Raw genomic sequence first — 25,164 nt, 5'->3', positions numbered from 1 at the left:
GATTCGAGAGCTATGTGGATGGCAGTTAAGTTTTTATGAAAGACACAGTTTTGTCCACTTTTAAGAACAGTTGAGGGGAATTTAGAAAGAAACTCAAATTTTCTTAATTCTAAAGAGAAAAGATGACAGCAAAAAAAAAAAAAAGTACAAAGACAACATGCGTCTTATTTTTTTATTTTTATATATATATATATATATATAACAAAAGCACAGTGAGCTGGAATCGAGGCATGTGAACAATTAACAAGGAGTTTGCTTTTTGGGTTTCCTCAGTTTTAAGAGAGAGTTAATGAGAGCCAGATCTCTGTGGTCTGGAGCAGAGCAACATGGTGAGGGAAAGAAAAGAAGGCAATGAAAAACCAAGAATCAGGGTGAAATGATCACAACCTCACAGTGGAGGCCACCCCTGCTCTACCAGCAGCTCTTCAGGGCCAACACCTCAGTGACACAATACCACCCAGTTAAGGTAAAAGAACATTTGTCAACATCTAATCGGGACAAAGGGGAAAAAAAGGGCTGGGCACAGAGGATCCAAAGGCTCAGGTAGTCACAAGTCCCTTCATTAAGGTATCCTAAAGTTCCTAAAACCTCAAACACATCATGTACTCAAGCAGACTGCAACTCAGCTGTCTCCCAAAGCAGTAGTGGTGTCCACAAGGAGTGGGAATGATCTTGCGTATCTGAATAAGCTTATCTGTCTTACACAATTGCCCTCAGTGACACCAGAGCCCTTCACAGGATCACATTCATAATTAACATTAACACAGTAATGGGTGTGCATGTGTATGTGTGGAGTGGGAGAGATATGAGAGAGAGAGAGAGAGAGAGAGAGAGACAGAGAGAGAGAGAGAGAGAGAGAGACAGTGTATTATTGGAAATGCTGCATCATCTGTTAGCAGATTTATCTACTTTTTAGATAACTGTTATAAAACTTACACACATCAGGGAGCCCTGCCTCTCAGCGTCAAAAAGAAAGGAAGAAAGAAAAAAAAAAAAGGCCAGTCAGTCATTCTGTTTATCTCAGTTATTGAAGACCATGAGGATGAGGCAGATACAGCAGAGTCCTCAGCATAAGACAGACCCTAAAAATGTCAGGAATGTAAGGGGGAGGGAGACAGCAACCATAAAACATCTCACTAGGATGCCTTGACGATGATACCTGCAGAGTTACAACCAGACCAGTACATGAAATCTAGTGTTTCCAGTGATAATCTAGGGGAACACACAAACACAGATAGCACGTCACCAAACTACTATAAACTCATGAGAATGAGAGATAAGAACATTACAAGCAAAATATACCAAAAAAAAAAAGAATCAAAATCAAAAAGTTGGCAGAACTAACACGAAGTTCAGAATTAAAAGGGAAGGACTCAATAACAGTTCAAGTCCCTAGGGTGAGTGTTCCAGCAGTTCAATCCAATCCATGCATAAACTCCTTATAATCACAGCTGCAATTTACAGTACATGTTAAGCAACATCTAAATTGTTAATAACCATTAATGGGAAAAACAATTAATAACTGAATAGTTACTGAGAACTATTCTGACAAGCAAGACTTCTTATTCATTATTTGTGGCATATCCACATTGGAACAGTGACACGTATGGGCCAGTGGTAAATTTTAGCTAAACTCACACCTGTGATATAAGGACTGCTCACTAAAGCACCAACATACAGATAAGCTCCCCTAAGTTCAGAAGTGTGTTCCACACATCGGAGCATATTTTTCCTGATAACGCAATTCTTACACAGTGTGGTTTGTTACCTCCTCCAAGGAGGTTATGTTTTCGGTTGGTTTGTTTGTTTGCTGGTTTGCAGGATTATGGAAAAAAATACCAGGCCAATGTTCATAAAACTTGGTGGAAGGGTGTAACGTGGGCCAAGGAAGACCCCACTGAATTTTGGTGCGGATCCGAGTCACGGGGTCGATCCACGTATTATTTTCCACTTTCGCTAACATTGCGAGCAAAAATAAACTAAATTTGTCATGCATGCGCAAACCTGTCATGATTACAGTGAATGGTGTGCCGCAACCACACATACAACAAAACATTAGACATTACAAACATCATTGAAGAAACAAATACAGCAGGTATGTAAGAAATAAGCAAGGTCTAAATTATCCTCACTGTTTTTTGGTAAATCAGTATGACCAAATTACACTGTTTAAAGGTTACTGAGGGTTGGCATAACACGTGCGCAATCGCTAATCGTTTCTTACAATAAATTAACTTTCACAATAATACATTCTGACTTATTTGTTCTAATACTTTTGGAAATATATTCAGACAAATGGGTTGCGGTTGCAGATTGGACTATTGGCCTTGGCAAAGGTCTGTGCTCTCCGAGTACCCTTCTAGTTATCTTCTGTTTTATTAATGGTTAATAAAAACTTTCCTCACAAACCTAAGTTACAAACCTAAAATATCCTGCCTAAAAAGGTTATAGGGATATATCAGATGTAAACAGTCATACAACTCAGATGTGTGTTAATCATTAAGGGACAAACTCTAAATAAAGTCTCACTTTCCATGCCATGCATTCCTCCTTCCCAAAAAACCAAGGCACCACCAGCTTTGACCCAGGGTCACCACTGTGTGAACTCTGAGGACAAGGCCTGGTTTCCATCAGCTCCCTCAGAAATAAGAGGTGAAAAAGATTTTGTTCTAACAGCTCAGGGAAAAAACAGAGCAGAGTTAACAGTTCCTTACTAAGAGAGAGGCATTAACTTGGAGTTAGAGAGCTATTTTTTTCCATGTGAAGATAAAAGGGCAAAAGGACACTCGTAGGCATAATTCTATATCTGCCATTAGCTGTGACAGTAATGTGCACCTTCTCTGTATCAAAGCGTCACTGTAGCAGAAGAAGTGCTTTAAGAAAGGCATGGGGGGGGGGGGGGTAATTACAATTGCACAAATCAGTAATTAGTTTTTTGAGTGACTGCAAAATGAATCTCTCTTTGCCATGACAAACTGTAAAAGAAAGAAGATTCCTCCCACAAAATCCATGTACTGTTGGAGGGCACGAAAATAACGGCTAAATTCTTAATGTAGTAAATTATATTCATATGAGACAAGTAGAAATTGTTTTATGTTACATGGCGTTACCTTCCCGCAGTCAATAAAAGTTGTTGCAGTCAAGAAACAGAAGCTTGTATTGAACTATAACAACCAAACCATTAGCAAATAGTTCTGGTCAAGACAGGTCATGGATAAATCGCACAAGGGTTAAAATAGTTACTACTCGTTGGAATGGATCAGCAAAAACAGGGTTCAGTGCATGGTGTTTCGTAGCAGCAATCAAGAAACGACAGCAGGAACATATCAGTGAAAGCTGATGGTCATGTGTGTTCTGGAATGTTCTGAGGAGAGACCCCAAGGAGGTGTGCACAAAGGAGAAGAAGCAGACTCTGTATACAAACATCTCAAAAAAAAAAAAACCTCACCCAAGCTCCTTCCATTAGGTAAGTATTACCTCAGTGCAAAGGCTTTATGGGAGTTCAGAGAAGCCCACAATCGAAAGGGAAAAACAAAAAAAAAATACATGAAATGGCTGAGTCAGAGTGAGCCGAGAGGAGCCTAACTCTTCAGAGGCATGTAACTCACTGCATGTTGTTTAAAGGTTAACTTCAACATGGTAAAAACAAATCAAGCCTTTAATCTTTATACTCTGTCTATGGGCTACAGCTTGCTTTATAAATACAAAGCTATATTTAAACTTCCTTTAGAGGTGTAAGGCTAGATGATATTTTCTAGGGCTGCCCCCAACCAAACATTTTCCTAATCCACCAGTAGTAGTTAGCTCAAGCCAAGTTAGTCGACTAGTCATCGCACATTTATGATATTTATTTAATAATATAAATATATATTTTTTGGGGCAATGGTTTCATGTTCCATGGAAAGGTAATGTAGCAGAGTGTTAACATTGTTAACACTCTGCTACATTACAGAGCAATACAAAACCGTAATAATGAGCCTTAATATAAATTTTACAAGCGCATGCACGAAGCGAGCCGCCTGTTAACGACAATGCTAACAGCAAAATCAGTAATGATTCTGAATGTGTCAGAACAACCAGCAAGGTACGAAAATCATAATATTACAAGAATAAAGTTGTAATTTAATGAGAATAAAGTTATAATACTTAAAGAAAAAAAGTGGCAATATTATGAGAATAAAGTCATAATTTTACAAGGAAAAAATCATAATGAGAACAAAATCGTACAATTTCAAGGAGGAAAAAAAAACCCATAATTTTTAGGAAAATATATTACCACCAACAGTTTCTTGTGCAATCTTTTCAAAGTCCTGTTACTTATGATAATGTGGTACTGATGTGCTGAAGTATTTCATTATTTGTGAAACCTATAATAAAGTATAACTTCACAAGATGCTCCACGTTCCTCATTTTAACACAGGCGGCAGGCTGCTCTTCTGATATTTCCCTCCTAAAATAACATGTAGCCTAAAATTACGACTTTATTCTCATAATATTACGCATTTTTTCTCATAAATTAACGACTGTATCATTCTCATAACATTATGACCTTTATCTTGTAAAATTATAACTTTATTCTCGTAATATAACGACCTTATTCTTAAAATCTCAGATTTTTTTTTTCCCCCTCAATGAGGCCCTAATACTCTGTCGTAGCAAGGAGACTGAACATTTTGTTGATTTATTTCAACACAGTATAACATCATACAACTTAACACCAACATATAATAACAGGGAAACTACCAACACCATATCATCCCACAACTTAACTCTGCTCCTCTGATCACCACACACCATCTGAAAATTAAGGTTTTCTGAAACCTGTGACTCCACATTCACCTTACTTTGCTCATAAAAAAAAGGAAGATACCTTCACTGAAAAATCAGGGTGAGTGGCAGGCACCAGGCTGAAAACCAGAGGCCTCAATGCAAATGTGCTGATTGAGGTAGTCCTTGCTTGGCCAGGTTTGGCTAAGGAATCTGAATACTGCTTCAGGGTTGGGGGTGCAGAAGGGGGTACTTTTGTAGGGGGCACAGAGCCATGGGATGTCTGTCTCTCTTTTTAATAACCCTGTGAAAGTGCCATTCTATACCTGAAGACCATGCAGGTGAGCATAGCTCTTTTCCTTCCAATACTGACAGATCTGATACGCCTGTTCCTCTATAGGCCCTCACATTCCCCTATGCTGTGTGACTTGTTCAGTACAGCAGTGAGTGATTATGATCATGCCAAGCTGCATGCCTGTGGAGAATGAGCACGCCCAGGCTGACATACCTCTAGGGCTTTATGAGTCGATTGTTGATTTAAATTTGAGCAAATTCTTTATCAAGCAACTCTAACATGTTGCCACAGATTTGACGACTGTTGTCGCCCTTCCGTATCCTTCACTCTCTCTGGGTTTAATGGTGGGTTCTGATGTTAGGATGGGAGTGAGGGAATAATGTTATCCATGTTAACCGTCTAGCCAACCTAACACAGCGACATGCTACACGAACCCCTGCCCAGAACAGAGACAAGCACACAGTGTACCTGCGCTCATTACCTGGCTCCAACAGGTGTGTGTCTATTATGGTTAAGCACACCAGCCGTGTTCATGGATACCTAGCTTCTCTTGAACAAAATGCTGGTGCTTCAGGGAATTGATGCAACACAGTAGCCAGGTGATGGGACCTGCAATGCTGCTCATTGAAAAAGACTGCTGTGAAATTGTTAAACTAATACCCATCCTTTGAGTTGTGGAGTACTTCAACAAAGAGCAGCTCATTCCTATTAGTGGTGATGCACCAAAAGGCACCAGCTGGTTTACTGTACTTGGCAGGAGTCACTACGTTCAAGGACACAGCATAGAAGACTCTCATTATACTGAGACTAAAACACGTGTCAGAAATCATACTGGGGGCAGATGACTAATTCATGGACTTAATCACAACTTTTAATGGTGTTTTCTTTGAGGAATTAAATATTATGATCTCATCAATTGGAATAATGTTGATGTATGTTGTTCTCCTGTTGTTTCACCTCACACCTACTGAACCAAAGTCCAAACTGAGTCCAATCTGAACTGAACTGACACCAGTGATGAGCATATGGCAGAGCAGATGTGTTCTGCTGTGCTCTCCATCTCTCGCTCTCTCTCTTTCTCTCTGGCGACTGACTCTGAATCAGCTGTGCTGTCGATCTGCAGCTCTAAGTTCTGACTCAGCCCCTGCACTGTCAGTCAGGCATGAGGAGAATTGGAGCATGTCACATGGTTAATCGGAATATGCTGGTCTCCATTCATAGCGCACTTCCTACATAATGACTCACGGTCACAAAATGATAGTCTTCTGTCACGTTCATATCTGGTTGTTTCAGAAAACCTCTCCTGAAAACAAAAATCTAGCCAAAAAGTAAATAACCCAATGAAACAACATTGCAGCGATGTTGGTGACTCATGTATACACAGGGACAGAACTGAGGGTCAAGACAGAATAGTAAGGACAAGTTGCCGGCCACGCCGAAATTACTTTAATCGACAATACAAGACACTAGAATGACCACAAATTTAGTGTAATATCAGTGGAAAAAAAGAAACCTGTAGGGGGTGGTCAGTGACGCACAAAAATATGATCACCCCTCTCATTTGTGTCCAAAAGAGGGCACGCATGAGGGACAAAGAGATAACATTGGAGGATTGCAAGACCTTTCTCCACCTGCAATTATCTGTGTTGCAAGTGGCTATACAAAAGACAGAGGGTCAAGATCCTCTTCACACATAGACAGGGCCTTGCATCATGGGGCCTCCTCTGTTCAGATGCATATCAACAACAGGAAAGACTGGAATCCTGGAAAGATGGGGGGGGGGGGCCACAGAATATAGAATCTGCCTCCTCCCCTCTTTACAGATAAGGCACAGATTGAAGGCACTGACTCTGGCTCTGTTTCATATGCAGCTCCAATGCATGAATAATGCAGTACATCACATTAAAGACGGTGTATATAAATAAACATAGCATTACTTCCAGTTTTCTGACTGATACTTAGCATCTGGTTGCACGGTCGCTATAAGACTTCAGGTTTCTGAGAAAAAAAAAAAAAAAAAACTAAATTTAGTTAAGCAGAACCAGTAGAGAATGAACAGTTCCACTTTTCGTAGAAAAGTGTGTCAACATATCTGTCAGTGTGAAAGTCCTTTCCCCTCTCTACTGAACAGTGAGTGTACTCTTCTAGCAAAACCACAACCCAGAATCAGACATTTCTTCAATCTAAGAGAAGGCTAAGGCCTGACTTAGCAAAGGGAGAGCATAGCTCCTCATACATAAAGAGAAGCCTGCTCTGTGCATTGACTGTACGTGGTTATATAATCAGTAAATGGGCTCTGACCCATATTTCCAACCTAAACCAGCTAATGTGAGTCAAATGTGATGACCATGTAGGTAAATGACGTCTAAATTGGAAAATCTTAAAAGCATTTATGGGGAAATAAAATACATAATTAGATAATTACATAATTGTATCATTATGATTTTAAAGCATGGGGGGTATGCTGCTTCATAGAGAACAGCCATGGATTGCCCCAAGATGGCATTCCCCGAAGCACAGGAGTACATACAGTAGAGTTACAGTCTCTGTCCTTTTTCAGCTGCTACATTACAGCCTACAGCCTAAAACCTCCAGGTCTCCACATTATTTGCATTCTAAAATGTTTGCATTCATCAGAAATAGTCCCATAACAAACCAAAAACAATGAAGAACAAAGTGTGATTTGACATTCCTGCTTTCGGCAAAAAAAGAACACTCAGTTGTTATTTCAATGGGGGGGGGACAAATTAGAACAAATAAACTTTTTGCATTCCTAAGTAACTGAATGGGGGCAGAGGGTATCAGTCAAGCTCGACATGAAAACCCAAGAGGCCTGGCCCAGCTCTGCCACTCCACTGCCTTATGACTATCCACAGACCTCTGGGACCAAGTCAGGACTGAGTAAGACAGCAACCTGATAGGTCCAGAGTTTATACTCCAACCCCCCTCTCTCTTTACCCAGACGCAATCATTCAATCAACTAAGGCACCCAGCCAAACAGGCACACATGGTGTTGGTTAAAGAGGAACCTACACTAACCAGAATACCCCCAGCAGAGAGAGAGAGAGAAAGAAATGAAAGAGAGAGCAGTGGGGAGGGAAGGAAAAGGATAGGGGGTAGGGCGATTTATGGATCAGTGCCAAGTTGGAAGGACCCAGTTACTTTCTTAGAAATGTTACTCTAGCACGAGAAAACGAGGGCCCACGAACATTACGAGCAATTCCGATCCCCTGTGATCTATTACACCACAAACTCAAAGAAAGACCATGTGTAGGTTAGTTACAGGACTATGAGGGCTATGTATATACCAGAGAACCCTTTATAGGGTTCCCTTCATACAACTGTATCACTATACACATACCCCATGACCTACATTGCCTTATATTTCCCTTGTCCAAAAAAAGAGAGAGAGACAATGCGAGAGAGCAAAAAAAAGAGACCAAGTGAGTAAGTGAGAGACAGAGAGAGAAAGAGAGAGAGAGAGAGCGAGAGAGGTCTATCAGATGAAGCTCTCTGACTGCACTCTGAGAGGGGAGAGGAACATGTCAGTTCCACAGAGTGCCTAGCCCCTTTGTCCAGAAAAGGGGGAAGAGGAGAGTTTCTTAACATGGTTGTTTTTTGTTTTTTTTTTCCTTTCCCCCCTCTGAGATGATTAAAGTCACCAGTGATCTACCAGGCTCCTACTGTGCCTTTTATAGAGGGATTCCGGAGGTTAGTAAATTTGATTCTACGTGGGGGATTTTAAGGTTAAATCTTGTAAATTTGGAGCTGTGCACACTAGGACAGAACTAGTGAGGTCAACTCTCTAGTGGGCAGTGAGGGGGTTTTGGTCTATGGTCTGAGTCCTATGGTTCTGGGACTGTCCATGGCTAAACTATGAGGCTCTAGTCCAGAATCCCTGCCTGCAGAGAATATGACATTACAGCATTTCTACTCTCAACAGGGAGGGAGTGGTTTAAATCTGTTAAGGATGCATTTTGTTACACAGTCCACGATATCTGATAGTGCAGATTTAAGTAGTCTCTAATCACATATGCTCTCATTTTCTGTAATGTTGAAGAGAGCACATGTAATTTTTTTTTCCTTTTTTTGATGTTAAGGCCAAGGACACTAATGTATGTTAAGTGTCTCTTAGGTGCTGTGGGGACAGATGAGAGAAAACCTCAAGAAGAGCATATTTAAATCAGCAGAGGAGTAAACACCTTCAAAAGGTCATCTTCATCTCAGTCATAACCATCATGCCCTCCTCCCTAAAACTGGTAGGAGGGGGTGGTTTGACATGGAGGACAGGTCTAAAATGAGCTCAAATGTCTGCTCCTCAGATCAGAGGAGGAGCGACCAACCAGGCGAGTGTATGTCAGTGCCCAACCCCTCAGCTGGAAACGGGGGGGGGGGGTGGGGGTTGACGTGTCTTTGGGAGTTTTAGATGACAGGGTGGCATTTGTCACCAACACAACAGGTCTGCTCCTCCTGACGTTGACACAAAAGTCTCCACCAACCAAGTCTGGCCAAAAGCCAAGCAACAGTTTTTGTTGAAGAAAAAAAATTCTCAGGACCAGTGAGCAAACATCAGAAATAAAGTAGAGCAGTAGCCAAAAATGAGCTTTTCTCCAAAGTCAAACGGAGCTGAGAATCTGACCTGGACAACCTACAGTGCCTGCTCTTCATGACAATGGGTGACTGAGTTAAATCAATGACCACGGTCTGGACCCAGCAGAACAGTCATGCTTTCTCTGTATTGATTATAAATCTGTTCCAATCATGAAAGAGTATGCTTGGCCTAAAGTGAAGAAAAACGAGGAATCTTTCAGAAATATGAACATGTTCCAAATTTTGATGAATTTGCAGTTTCATTTTTCTTTATGTCAGATTGTCTGCTTTTGAGATAAAGAGAGGGAGAATGAAGACTGAGAGAGAGAGAGAGAGAGAGAGAGAGAGAGAGAGAGAGAGAGAGAGAGAGAGAGAGAGAGAGAGAAAAGTCCGCCCATCCTCCTCAAAAGAAAAATTCAACGCTGATGTTGGGAGTTCCCCTAACAGCTATAGACAACACAGATTTATTGCAGTTAATCAAGGGAGCGTGCATCTTTATACCACACATCTCTCTAATTTGTGTCATCTCAACAAGAATAAGGAAAAACTTTCAGACTGAGTCACTTACAACCATAAAACACAACATGGTGCTACTGACTAACCTTGCCTTTTTTTTTTTTACCAGTTTCAATAAAGCAGTTTACATCCTGTTCAAATAATAAGGTCTGTTCTACAGACCCGTGAAAGGCAGGCAGAAAGCCAATCAGCTAACCTCAAGTCTGCTACCACAACCAGGCGCTGCAGAGCAAAACCACTCCGAGCCGTTACACAAGTCTTTAAAAGACTAAAGAAAACCCATTTGGTCTGTGGTACAAATGGTCCCTAAATATCACCTCAGTCTTCAAACTTAAGGTACTTTTCACCTCTGCCATCGCAACTGAAAGAGGAAAATCATGCAACTGAGTTGATAATGAATTGGAAAACAAAATGAAAAAAAAAAAAAAAGACGCAGTGATCCACATTAAGTTTGAGGCCGGTTAAAGTAGTACAGGCTATATCCTCAAAATTACTGAGCCTTATTAGACAAACAATACTATTGAGCGAAGTTCCTCCCCTCAGCTTGGTCCTGTTAGCCTCTGTAGTTCAGGGCAGAGAGCCAGAGAATAGAATTCAGTGGAACACAGGGAAAGCAGGAGAGAGAGAGAGACTGAATACCTCTCTGCCAGAGCGTGGCAGGATGCCTGCTGCCCTGTCTGTGTACTAAGCTCCTGTTCATCCTTTACTGGGCATGTGGCACACACAGTGCAGTGGCACAAAGTTCAGCAGAGGTGAATACACAGAGCTGAAAATGTACATCATAAAGTGCAAACACCTTTGTTTCACAGGAGCTCTATTTAAAGAGAGAGGCAGAATTATGGAGAGATAGAAAGCAAATGCTGAGAGAGAGAGAGAGAGAGAGAGAGAGAGAGAGAGAGAGAGACCAAAGGAGACAGGGGAGCAGACGTATCCAACTGTGTTCCTCCTCTCTCCTTCTGTCTACTCACTCCTGTGAGTATTGACACGGATGGCGGTGAGAACTGTGCCAGGAAATACAAAAAGACACATTTGGACAGACAAGAGAAGAGGATGCTTGTTCTGAGATGTGAGGCAAATGAATAACAATGCACACTCTAAAAAGAAAAGCAGCCTTTTTTTTCTTTTCTGTTCTCCTCCTCTCTGATGCAGAGAGGGAGGGAACAGAAGCACACAGGATGAGTGAAGGATATGGCGAGACAGTGATTCACATGTCTGGAAACCACCTGCCTGCTGTGAGACAGGCATATTTAAAGCCCTGTGTCTGTGATGCCACACACATGTGTTAAAGTGGCACGGGCCCTGGTACAACAATGGCACAGCTATAATGGCTAAGATGAATCACAGCAGTCAGTTCAAAGTAAAAAGAAGAAGGAGGAAAAAAAATCACCAACTTGATGTATGTAACATGGAACTGTATATTTGTCCTTGTTTAACTTGTTCTGTATATGTGTATGTGTGTGTGTGTGTAACATTTTTTTTTATTCAGACCTAATTAGATCACATGTGAGGTCTGTGTAACATGAGCAATGAGCATGTTAGCTATAAGGATAACCAGCTACCTGATTTTGCTGGTCAGTTCTGACCCCAAACAGTCACCTGTCACCACTCCAGTGTATTTCAGCACTTCAGGTAAAAATTGCGCAACACACTCCTTCACCTGCATGTTAGCTCAGTAAGCTCCTCCTCTCACTCACACACACACACACACACCTGTTTGATGTCCTGTGAGTCACTGGCATGCTTACATAGGCATGTAAGATATGAATCCCTCATTCATTTAATAGATGAAGTCCATCCCCCTCTCACAGGTGTGCCTTACTTGACTCAGTGCTTAGTCAAGCATTACTGAGAGAGAGAGAGAGAGAGAGAGAGAGAGAAAGAGAGAGAGAGAGAGAGAGAGAGAGAGAGACAGAGAGAGAGAGAGAGAGAGAGAGAGAGAGAAGGCCTCTGCTGTATATGTGGCACACCTCTGGCATGCTGGCATAACATTTAACTCTCTCCCTGGCAGGGCTTCACAGGGCATCAAACAGAGAGACACAGACATCAAACATGAGAGAGAAGAGCACATACCATAGCCTGAGTGATTTTGTGTGTGTGTGTGTGTGTGTGTGCGTCTAAATATGGGAACCGTATGCTAAGCATAGCAAAGCCCAAAACAGAGAGGCACGTTGTGGTTAAACAGCAATTTCAAAGTTTCAAAGAATTGCTTTTGGTTGACAAACAGGTCATTGTTTACTTGAGAAAGACTGTTTAAACCAATCAGAAAGTTTGGCTGAGTTCAGATATTATTTTGAACACTTTTTTTCAAACCCTAAAATTTGTCTTTGTATGTACGTTACCAAAGAGGAAGAATAACTAAGAGAAACCAAGTGAGTTTTAGCAGGATGCCTTCCCCTATGACAAAAGCAGTCTGACCGCACGTTATACCCACTGCAGAGGGCAGGATGTGATGTAGACAAGACTTGACCCACTTTCCCACACTGCCTCTACCTGAGATTGCCGAAGGCCTAGCCTAATTACAAATAAGACAGAGGACGTTCAAAGAATCTCAGAAGTAAGTGCACTGAAGCTTCTACACTAACGCTTCCAAAAGCACTGACGTCTACAGACCTTGTAACAAACCAAGCATTTGTGATGTGTGCTTTATAAGACAGTGAGAAGTGAGAGAGTCATAGAGTGAGCGCAAGTGACAGAGAGAGTGAGCGCAAGTGACAGAGAGAGAGAGAGAGAGAGAGAGAGAGAGAAAGGTAAAAACGGGAAGAGCATATCAGGCCCATATAGGGCAAAAGATACACCTAACAGTGACAGATAAGCACACAGAAAGCTTCCTCATCAGAGCTGAAGCATAGTCAAACAGTCAAACCACTGACAGGAAGCTGTTCATTTCCCTTTCATATCTGAGCAAATGTACATACAGTGAGGAAGAGAGACAGGGTAACAGATGAAGGAAAGAGAGGGAAACAAAGAGAGTATAAAGAGAGAGAGGTGGGATGAAGAAAAAAATGAGAGAAAGAAAGAAAAGAAAAGAAAAGAAAAAGAAAAAAGATGAGGGTATGTGTGTCTATGAGGTGGGGAGGGGGGGGCGGGGGTGAGAGATGGGGGGAGCATACTTCTGGTGTCTTGTGATGTGAGGTGTAAATTTCGGGCTTCTGCTTAAAGCAACACTGCGCTTCTATTAATAAAGCTGTTGCTAAACTCTACAGAGAAAGAGCACACTGTACCTTAGCACAGCAAGCAAACAGACACAGACATTCTAGTCTCCACTGAAGAGAGAACACAACCCAAACACAGCTAAAGGAAATGAAAGCTTTAAAGCTTTGGGAGCAGGGCTTTTGGGCTGTTGATGTAACAAGCTTTACTGTGCTCAGGGTTTACACTGGTCATCTGGCTGTGGCGATGGTGGCTCAAATCCACTAAGCCTGGAAAGTACGACACTGAATAAAAAAATCTCTAGCAATCATAGAGAGCTGGGCAGCCCAGACCAGATTAGGCCAACGGGACCGGATATCTCTAGCTCCATGGATCACATGGAGAAAGCATTGGCATGTCCACACTTTGGATCTAACTCTTTCTCTTTCTCAGCTGAGTACAAACAGCACATTAAGACACGGTAAAGGGTGCAGACATGTTATGCTCGATGTAGGCAAAAAAGAACAACAGCCACAAGGGAGACATGCAATGTTAGACTCTCTCGCTCTCTCTCTCTCTCTTTCAGCATATGTGAGACAAACGTATTAAGCAGACTTTCTGTCTGCTGGATGAGTGCTGGTGGATTATCCCACACCAACACATCGGATCAATACAGGCCAGGGCATCTCAACTGGCCAACCACAGAGCAACAAACCGTATTACTAATCAAATATTTATAAAGCCAAAGAGGGAATGGAAGATTTTCAGACTGTGTAGGCACTCTTCTCTCTACACATGCAGAGAGAGAGAGAGAGAGAGAGAGAGAGAGTATAAGAGTGAGTGTAGCAAGGCTGGACTGTTGAACGTTTGCTTTTCAATTCAGCTCCCCAGACAGTGAGTGTAATGCACGTGCAATAATTCAGGTCAGACAGGGGGAAAAAGAAAGACTGCAGCGGATACAAAGTCTGATGCCACATACAAAGCAAAGGCGGGAAACCATGCTACACTATACAGCTCAAGAGAGAGATACAGTGTAGGGGAGTATGGCACCTTTTCCACACCCAGGTGGAGGTAAACACACACGGACAAACAGAGTGGGCCCCTCGTCGAACATGGATCTTTCCCACCCAGGAGAGCATTCAGAACAGCTGTCTTATAAAGCAGAGCCATTGTGCTGCTGTTTCACCGACTGCCAAGGTCCTGACACAATATTTACTCAGGCACAGAGACACCTCACCCTAGGACAATAGGGTGATCAAGCGACAATGGGCCAACACTCTCCGTCTCCCAGAGAAACATCCTCAGCGCACAGTCATTTATCCACAGAAAAGCAATAGGGTTACAGTCAGGTCATCTGATTCAGCCAGGAACAGGACAGGAACACAGCCACCTGACTGACACACTCCCCATGTCAGTGTGTGTGTGTGTGTCTGTGTGTGTGTGCGCGTGAGAGAGAGAGAGAGAGAGAGAACGAGATGGACAGCTGGATAGAGAAGGAGAGAAAGAGTGAGGGAAAGAGAGGGAGGGAGAGGTGGGGGCAATGGGGAAGACAGAAAGAAGGCAAATGGTAAATGTAGGAGAAAGAGTATAACCTGAGTGACAGAAGAGGAAACAAAAGAGAAGAAAGTGAGAGAGCGAATGTGAGAGAGTGAACGGGAGTGAGTGAGACACATGAGGCAGAAACTCAGACGGCTCTCAGACATTAATGCTTTATAAAATGCATGAGGCGGCTCAGAGCCTGGTGCACTGCCACTGAAGCCCAACCTGCCTGAATATTTCACATCACCCATTCCTCAGCACTTCTGCTGGGCCCCACGATGACATAATCTTCAAAAAGAGTCATAGTTACAACAACAGGATAAAAGACAAAAAAAAAAGCTTAGCTGGTGTCAAAGCTGCCTTTATCTTAAGGACAAAAACTGTTTCTGGATTACTCAATAATTGCTGTAAACAAAAAAAAAAAAGAAAGCAAAAAAACCACACCCTCATTTGTAAACAATTTTTCCATGGCATTAGACAACAGTAATGGTTATCAAGGCCTGTGTGGGCACATATCAGTGTTACTCAACTGTCTTTTCCATATAAGCCATGTGTAAATTTTCCACACCATACAGGCAGAATGGGTGATGTCGCCCCCCCCCCCCCCCTCCCATGTTGCTAACGATGCCTTTCCACTGTAAGGTCATCAGAATTCTTCCATTCCACTCCTGACAGGGACAAGACCACAAGGCCATGTACAGGACCATGATGCCCTACTGCCAAGAAGCAGAAGAGGTCATCTCTTATGTACGAGTAGCAGATAACTGACTATGAGGAAGAGAATACCGTTTCACAACGACAACATTCAAGGTATGACTGGGCTTTTTACTTTCTGGCCAGTCAACCCCCAAAATGATAGGGAATCCAACACAAAGACAGGTTAAAACACTTTCTGACAAGATGTTGGTGTCACTTCCCCCACAAACATCAAAGGACTGGCTCTGAGTCATGCTTATTGATATAGGAACAGGTAGCAGCTGTTAGCATTTCATTGGCTGGCTGTTGCTCATTTCTTTTCCAATCAGAGCGGACCGACTCTTACAGGTTTTCTCTTGCCCACGTCTGCTCCAATTCTGACCGCGCTGCAGAACCAACGCAGCTGTAAACAGGCTATTTTTAGATTTAAAAAGAAAAAAAAAAAGGAAGAGGAGGAGGAAGGGGAAAACAAAAATCATTTTCTCCTTCATTCCCTGCTCTGTCTTCACTGGTGTGTTATCCTGAGGGGCATTTCCTTGGCGTCTTTGACAAGGTCGGGCTAAATGTCTCAAAATCCCCTCAGTCTCAGGGCAGAATGAGTAGCGCAACCAGAGGATGATGGGAGGAAAGGACACAAGGTGAAATCCTACCGCTGGAAAACATTAAGTGCTGTGATTACAATTTGTTAGGGAACAAAAACAAGGTTTGGACCCCTGGAGGAGACGTGCAGCTCAGACAAAGCCCTGTAAGATTGCTCACTCAAAACGGTCATGGCTTGTTTTCCTGCAGTTTGCTTTCATTTCTTAAATTAACCTTAGACTGAAACTTAGTTTGTCAGGAGCAGCCAACCTACTCCCCCCCGCCCCCCCCCACAGCTGGAGACAACAGAACACACAGCAAATGTGATGAAACCAACCCTGACGGCACGATCAAGCCAAAAAGTCACCAAGCAAAGTTTCAACTCAAGCAAAAATCCCCTAAAAGACTGTTTTACAGCCCTGTGACAAAGTATGGTGCCATGAATTGACTAAACTGTTACACAAAAATTCCCGCCTCTGAACAAAATCAGCCGAGTTCCACTACATCACATTTCATTAGTTACTTTTCAATGCTAAAATAATACTTGAAATGAGACTGGAAAAGAAAAGAAAAAAAACTAATTAAATGTCATCTTTTCTTAGGAACATGCTTAGGCTTTCCATTCAGATTGCTCTGATCAAAGCCAAATGTTGGTTACAGGCCACAGCTCCTGCCTATCCTGGCCTGCTCCACTCTCAGACACCATGTGATATATGATTTATCTCCATGTGGAACTGAAACTTCTCCCTTAATCATGGCGAGACAGAGCAGGGGAGAGAAACAGATGCAATACTCCGATTTGAGCATTTCAGCTTGCTGCATACTGCGAAGAGATGTCCCCTAACACAAAGAGAGGAACAAAAAAAAAAAAAAAAGAGAGGAGTTGGACCTTCATGACCTCGGGCAGAGAAATGATTTTATAAGGAATAAGTGAATGCAGTAAATTAAAAGGAAACAGCCAATTAAAGCCAAAGTCTGAGTCAACAGTCCCCTGGCAGAATATCTGTCTGTATGATCTTGGACACTGACTGCTCTTCCCCAGAGCCAGATCCAACACTCCGTCATGTTCTCATTTCCAGCCCTAAGTCACTAAGTCACAGGGAGCTTTGACTTAAACACAGGGATCCCCATACAAATCAAACTCTACCAGAGCAGCCTTCCATTCAAACCATTCAGCCAATCACAAGCAAGAGTAGAAGCCGAGTTGAGCTGAGAACTGAGGATGTGTATGAACTGCAGAGGAGGTAAATCTGATTCATCTGGGCTTTCAGATTGTTTCACTCATCTGAGTCAGACAAAAGGCACAAGGACGGAGGGAAGACGAGCTGTATTGGGACTGAGGTGAGGCACCCTCCCCCCCCCCCCCCCCCCCTCCCCTTAACCCAAACCCTATTTTCTTTTGTGTGTGTGTGTGTGTGTGTGTGCGCCTGAGACAAGAGCCACTACCAAATGACTGACGTCCTGCCACAGGAATCCCGAGAATGTGAGACGAAACACTAAATTTGGGGCGGGGGGTGGTGTATTGGTTGCAACACATTCATTCAGAATATCAGGCCAGACCACACGACCACTATTACACACACACACTAAACGGATGTCTAACGTAAACACTAAAAGAGCATTTGATCAGGAAAATGTCTTCAGAAAGTCAGACTATGGAGGCTGGATAAGCGGTATGAAAGAGCGGTAGAGAATCAAGTATCAAAGCTACTGCTATGCTCACAGCACATGTTTATTCACAGACACGCACACTTGTCAGTTCATTCCCATTCCTTTTATTTATTTCTTATTAAGTTGCCATGTTTGTAACTGTCACTGTACAAACCCGCTACAGTATTCTCTATCTGCCACACATCAGTTTCCACATAAAACATATCATTTGTAATAGTACAGAGATTCTTGCACTTAGTGGTAGTCTGTGTGTTCTGTCACTGTTACCTGTGATTTACTTTCTCCACTTGCTGTGTTCATATGTGATTGCCCAGTGCAGCTCTCACTGCTGTGGTACGGCACACAGACTGGATAAGTGGTGTGCGTCCGGAAATGTGCATTCAATGTATTTACCCATGCAAGAGTTCCTAGCTTAGATAAGCACACCAAATGTATATTTCATTATAATTACCTTTATGATTTTATTCTAAAGTAAACATGTTAGCCTGCTGTATTTGAAATGTGGCAAATACTGTGTTATTAATTAGTACTTCGTGACACATTCTATTGATTTACTGGTGGAACTAGATTTTTTTTTTTTAAATTAATGAATGTAATCTACAAATCAATATTTTAAAATAGAAGTACTTTTGAACAACTGTAGTAAAATGCTTTGAGCTATACATGTTCTGTTAAAAAAGTTGCCTGTTGTTTTAGTCAAACTATTATCTCATCCATGGAGTGCAGGGACAGAAATAAAGGGCTCAGGATAAAAATGCCCCAAAAAGTTAAAAATGTCCCTGACTTTTTAAATGTGAAGGCAATAAATGTTCCCATAATGAACCAGATTAAATTTTTAAAAATCATGTCTGATACTGGTGGAACCACAAAGAAGGCGTCTGTACTAAGAAGGCTTCAATCACAAGCAGTTCAAATGATCAGCTCACTTTCACTTCATTCACTCACTTTCAAGTAGAAAAAGTGACTGACAACATGGCTATAGTGACTCATAAACAATACTGGCAATGACGCGTGAATCTATACTCTGTTTATAGGGACATTACATTCAGGAGGGCTGAGAGAAGAGCAAGAGAGAGAGAGTGAGAGTTTAAAGAGGGGGCAATGAGAGTACCTGAGGGGGTGCCCTATGGTCAGTTGTCAAATGCGAGGAATTTACGGCCCTTCCAATATACATACAGCCGAACCTCGACTTTCGCAGGTTTAACTTTTGCAGATTTCATTATTCGCAAGTTTGCCACATTTAAGTGGGAATTTTTTTCCCAAGTTTTGCGGCCTGCAGTGAAAATCGCAGATGACGCACATAGACTAGAAAACGTAAGGAAACCTAAAAAAAAGTTTAGCAAGTCATAAATGAAGTACAGTGTATTGTTTTACTTTTTTGTGTGTGTAGAATATGGTCAACAGTATGAAGAATCAAGGTTTGTGGTATTTCCACTTTCGCAGGGGTCCTGCGCCCCTAACCCCCGTGAATGTGGAGGGTCAACTGTATAACCTTAAGCACTCTTACGCTATCTATGGGAGTGAGACAGGAAAAACAGAGAAAACACCAGAGAAAAGGAGAAAAGAAAGAAAAAGGGAGGACAAGAAAGAGAGTGAGGGACAGCTAAAACCTGATTTTCCTCATAAGCTGCAGTCTTGACCTCTTAAGAAATCCACGGAATTACAACACACTTTGTCACATGCCCAAGATGATCACCTCTGTGAAATATGTTTTGTGTGTGTGTGTGTGTGTGTGTGTGTGTGTGTGTGTGTGTGTGTGTGTGTGTGTGTGTGTGTGTGTGTGTGTGTGTGAGAGAGAGAGAGAGAGAATGGGACAAGCCCTGGCAGGCTCTGCATAGAAATTCACAGGAGATTACACATTCTTTGTGAAGGAGCCCCGCCTGCTCTACGTTAGCCTTTGACTATTTAGTGCAGTGTGTCTAAAGGGGAGGCTGCCTGACCCGTTGGAAATGGGCCTACCTAAGCAGTCACTTCATCACTGTCAAAAGTGATCTACACAAGGGTCCACAGCTTCCAATCACACCAATTATACCACAATATTGGTTACAGATGTGCAGCCTCTACTGCACACTGCACATCGCTGACTGGTCAAACTAGGCAACCATCTAAAAGGTATGCTTTCCAGTTCCAGATTATACTATGATTTTAAATGATAGGTTTGATCCCACTTAAAAGTCCCTTCATACCCCTTAGATGGTATTACCTTTTTGTCCAGTCGAATAGGTCTTTTTTTTGTGACTTCGCAACATAGCAGTTTTGACTAGTATAATACAGTTTCATTATAAACCACAATGTCCACATTTCATCAGTCTCTCTGACAGACACCGACAGGCTGAATATCCAGGGGATTGACCTTAGCCCACAGATGTAGGGACATTTTTTGGAATAATTCCTATGATGGCTTTTTTTTTTATCTTCTTTTGGCTTCACTTTGCTAGCTGTAAGAACCTGATGAATGGAAGTCAAACTACAAAGGGGAGGGGTCGTTTTTGAGATCTGGTCAGATGCGAAATTGTGGCTTAAGACAGATTCCACACTTGCAGGATGATGGAGACAGACAAATGCAGCTCTGTAGAGAGAGGCATATCTCTTGTGGGGTTGTGCTTCAGTAGGAAGTCATACAGCATCTGCCTGACGCACTGCCGTGTCCCCAATTCACCCCGAGTTCACCCAAACATGCGGTTGGCTTGTCTCTTCACACACGCGCGCGCGCGCACACACACATTTAGAATTAAAGGAAGGAGGACACAGTTTGCAAACAAAGGAAGTGCAGCCCATCTCACAGTCTTCCTCTTCTTGAGAAAAAAAATGAATTTCAACAATCCAAAGGGAAATGGCGATGGCACAGTTCCATGGGACTGGATTCTTTTTTTTGTTCCTCTGCATTATTCACTGATGACGACACCGTCCCCTGCTCTGCCTCACAACAGTCACATCCCTCCGAGCTGACCTAAGAGGAAGAAACCTCCCTCACAAATTCCACATCACCCCTATCAAATGCCAAGCACTCAGAAACTGGGCTCAGGACATAACAGTGACAGTTTAAAACAAAGTAGATGTCTCCCCGGCCCGCTTGTTCTAATATCTCTTTCTTTCTCACTCCAGGCAGGCCTAGCTCATGTCAGAGCAAGTGCAAAGTGCACATTCATTCCTGAGTCACTTGTATCTCTGTGTGTGTGTGTGTGTGTGTGTTTTTTTTTCCCCCTTGATGTTGCATGCAGGCATTCTCTGGCACATCTCCTGAGGAAAGTGGAAGATGGACAGTGAGCCAAGTATAAGTGGAGAGGCCGTGTGATAACCGGCTTACACACCATTAGAGCACTCTTTCCACCACACAAGGTCAGAGAGAGAGATAGAGAGAGAAAGAGAGAAAAGAAAGGCGGAATGTTAGGACCAAACCGTGAGCAGGCTTCTGAAATCGAAAAAGACAAGACTGTGAGCAGGCTTCCTGTTGGTCTGATGGTTAACAGGTCTCATCTTGTATTTTACAATAACAAAAAAAGAATGGTGAAGCAGACGTTTATTTTTAGGCAAGTAAGATTTATACTAATGCACTTTCAACTTGATTATGTTCCTCTGTAACCGTTGTAAAAGGAACGTTTAATACGTTCTCTTACTTTAGTTTTTCTTTAATTCGGTTATCTTTTAATTTAATTTTCTCAACTGCATTTTCATTTGTGTCACTTTTATGGAACTGGTCTCAAAATGTTTCTTTTAAATTGCACTCTCATTTTATATTGTTTAAATTCTTGCATATCCCCAGTCTACCTTCTCAACTATACTGTAGTTAACTACATTACAGTTGAGAAGGTAGACTGGGGATCTGCAAGAAATTAAACAATATAAGTTTAGTCCTTCATTTTTATGCTTGTTTATACAACATCATTTCTTGTTTGTTTGTGTGTTTTTATGGGGGGGGGGGTCTCTCCTGCCATCCTGAGATTTGTTGGCCTACAATGTAGGAGAGACGGACACAGAGAGTGCATTTTAAAAAATAACTTGGGAGCACTGGTCATTGCTAGTCTCCCTTCCTTTCATACTAGCACTATTATAAAGCAGAATAATAGAAAAACAGAGGAACAAATGCCTATGGTCTTGTGAAGGGAGCATACACACTGAAGCCTTGTATGTGTTTATGTGCATTTGGCAGACAGATGAAGGGGAGGGGGTGGGATTAGCCATTATTGTGTCATTCTTAAGTTTTGTCATCCGGCTCAGTACTTCGCAATCCCGCATTTTGGACTACATTTGCCTTCAGTGAAATGGCACTCAGCTGTGCAGAAAGTAGGCCTACCACATGACTGAGGCAAGACTAATTCAAGTGGGCTTTTTCATGCCTTTTTTTCCCTGGGATATGACTGTGAGGCAGAGATAAGGTTTTTTTAGATTTTAACCTGAAGTATAAAACATTTTGAACATCACATACCACTATCAGTAAAATTCTACAATAAAAAAGGTTTAGCTCATCTTTGCATGAATTATTTTCTCTTTCCCAAAACTGATATGAAAACACTCGATTCATGCAAACAGCATTGCCCTAAATGCATGAAAGAAAGATGAGAGAATCGTTTTTTCAGAACTATGTTAGTTCATTTAAATTGCAAATGCTTCTTAAACTGCTGCATTAAAGAGAGAAGGCGGAGTTTCAACTGCTGCTCCTGAAGTTTAGGCTCAGCAAAGAAACCCATGAACTCATGAAACCACTTACAGTGAAGATGGTGAAAGAAAAGAGTTGCACAAACCCAACAGAAAAACAAAGATTAACAAACATTACAGCATGCATGCAAGGAAAATCCCTTTGTCTCTCCAGAATAACCCCCCCCCACTTAATAAAGTTTTTCGCAAACAATGCCATACCTTCTTAAGCTTTCCCTCTACTAAAAATGATCTAAGTTTGATCACTGCTTTCAGTGCTCCCTGAAAATGACCAAAGACTTGGGGGAAGAATGCTGGGGAGAGCCCAGTCTCCTCACCCTTCCCCCCATGTCTTTCTCTCTCTCTCTCTCTCTCTGTGTCTCTCTAACACGTCCCCTTCTTCCACTTCCCCTGTCTTTCTGCACAAGTTCTTTGTCTTGGTGACCTCTTCTAAGACCTCTAACTGCCACTGCTGGCCCTTCAACCCCACACTACTTTGACCTCCCTTGAACACTAGATGGAAAGAGGCTGCTAGACCCACTATCGAGGAAGCATCAACCTACCCACGCCCCCCTTCCCCAAGCACATTCTCAGGTTCCAGATGCTCCATGCTGGCTATGTTTTCCTACGATCACACCCACCCATGTCGTACGAATCCTATAGCATAACAGTTCGAGACAAATTCAGCAGAAGCAAGAAAATACCAAACATCTGGTCCTGACCTCACATGCATCCACTGGATTACTCATTCCACTCAAGCACAATTTAAAATGCTTTCAGTGACATGCATTTAGATACGTTTATGTAACATTTATAATCTATGAGAGCTTTATGGATATTAATCATTCAACCCACGGTCTCCGGTTGACGTCCCAGTTTAAAGTGGGCCATTTTCATCCAACAACAAGTCATGGTGTGAAGTTGTACTGGTTGTCATTAAAGGGAAGTGTTCTTGGTTGGTACAATAAAAAACACTACCTCCAAGAAAAGAGCGATTTTGAGTTAAATGAGATCCGTGTAAACAGGTCTTGTGATGCATGTGGGGAAATAACTCATCCAGTGAGCCGTTGGGTAATGAGATCCAACTGAGTTTCATTTGCTTTGACCCGTTAAGCAAGGTCTGTGTACAAGCAAGACCAACTCTCCCATTTAAGCCAATGTTGAAACTCCTAAACTAAGATCTCTTTGTACTGGAAACTAGTTGCTTACCAAGGCATTTATCAAGAGTTTTCAGATACTGTTTCCATCTGAATCATTCTCTTAGCAACTTCAGTCATATGATTAACACACTTGCAACCAAAGTTTTCTCTTCCCTTCTTAATTGACCTACATAGGGCACCATGAGAACTCTTGCCACAAACTTGCACAAACAACTACTGTTGAGACATCCTGTTGTAAGTGTGGAAGCCACAGCCGCCTTACCAACTGTAGGTAAGGCATCACTGAACCACTATGTCTACACTCCAATATCTTGTTTTTTTCTTTTTGAAAGCATTTAAATGCAGACACCAGAGCGGTGAGTTTATCAACGCAACTCAATTGGTAAACATGGAACAAAGCAATACATTTTTGCTCTTAACGTAAGGGCATGAGACAGAAAGGAGAAATGGCCTTGTTGGCACTTACCTGCAGTTCACACCATGCAACTTCTACAGTTGTCTCAGTATCCAAGCCTTTGTATACTGTCTTAAAAGAGCCTCGTCCAATCTCAATGTCAAACTTGAGAAATCGGCCATCAGGTGAGGTGCCCACAGCCTTGGTCTCCACCTCTTCATCCTCCTGAACCTTCTTTTCTGCCTCACGTTGTTCTGCCTCTGCTCGGGCCTTCGCTGCACCTTTCTCTTCCTCCTCCTCACGTTTTTCCATTGCACTGCTCTCCAGCTCCTGGTCTCCCAACTCATTGGAAGTTGCATCTGCCATCCCAGGTACCTTACCCTCCTTCTCTCTCAAGGACACATCATGAGCAGGTGCGCTCTGGTCCACCACTATCCCATCAGCCCTCGGGCCCATGCCACCATCACCTACATCCTCAACCTGTTCCTCCACCACCATCACTGGTGTCACGGCAATGCAAGGCTCAGCCGCCACAGTGGGTGCAGGGCCCAGCCCTGCTGGAAATACTGGTGGTTCGCAGTCGGGCGGGGAGGTGAGGATGCAGGCTTTGCTGGGTAGGTCAAGGGCCGTGGCATTGGAGTCACAGATGACGCTTCGGCGGAAGAAGCGGTGCTCTGCCGTCTTGAGGTCTTTCTCCATGGTGTGACGGCGCTTCCGGACTTCTGTTCCCAGTTTCTCACCCACGTGAGTGTCCGAGCTTGAACCATTGATGTTCTTAGGCGGCGGAGGCGCCAAGAAGGTTCCCGCTGTGTCATTAGGGTTTTCTGACATCTTTGTCTCTATATAAATAAATTACAATAACTAAACTCCAAAATGTAAACCTCAACTAAACAAGCCTCTGTTGAGAGGAATGCCTGCTCCTAACAAACTCCTGAGGAAAAAAAAAAAGAGAGGGAAGAAAAAAAAATACACAAAAATAAGCTCAGGTGAGCTCTGGACTATGCTGGAAGACCCCTCTGTGAGTGCCACTTAACAACAGTTACTGCCTTCAGAGTGTGCAGGGCCTGAGCCCAGGAGAGGGGGTGTTCTTTTATAGATAGAAAAGAACAAGACACAGTCACAGAGAAGCAAGCGTTGATGGTGACACAGGAGAACCGTCAAATCCACACCATCCATCCTGCAGTGACCCACTG

At 42.5% G+C, this 25,164-nt stretch overlaps 1 protein-coding gene across 1 annotated transcript in view; it reads right to left on the bottom strand.

Annotated features, from left to right (window-relative positions):
• Positions 1-24,802, bottom strand: part of wnk1b (WNK lysine deficient protein kinase 1b) — a 74,843-nt gene extending 50,041 nt beyond the window's left edge. The window contains exon 1 of the mRNA XM_030771724.1: positions 24,044-24,802. Coding sequence (XP_030627584.1) covers positions 24,044-24,802 — 759 coding nt within the window. The remainder of the gene's footprint in view (positions 1-24,043) is intronic.
• Positions 24,803-25,164: the final 362 nt, after the last annotated feature.

Source organism: Chanos chanos, chromosome 1 (genome assembly GCF_902362185.1).
Source record: "Chanos chanos chromosome 1, fChaCha1.1, whole genome shotgun sequence".
NCBI lineage: Eukaryota > Metazoa > Chordata > Actinopteri > Gonorynchiformes > Chanidae > Chanos > Chanos chanos.
This window is presented reverse-complemented; position numbering and strand designations above follow the sequence as displayed.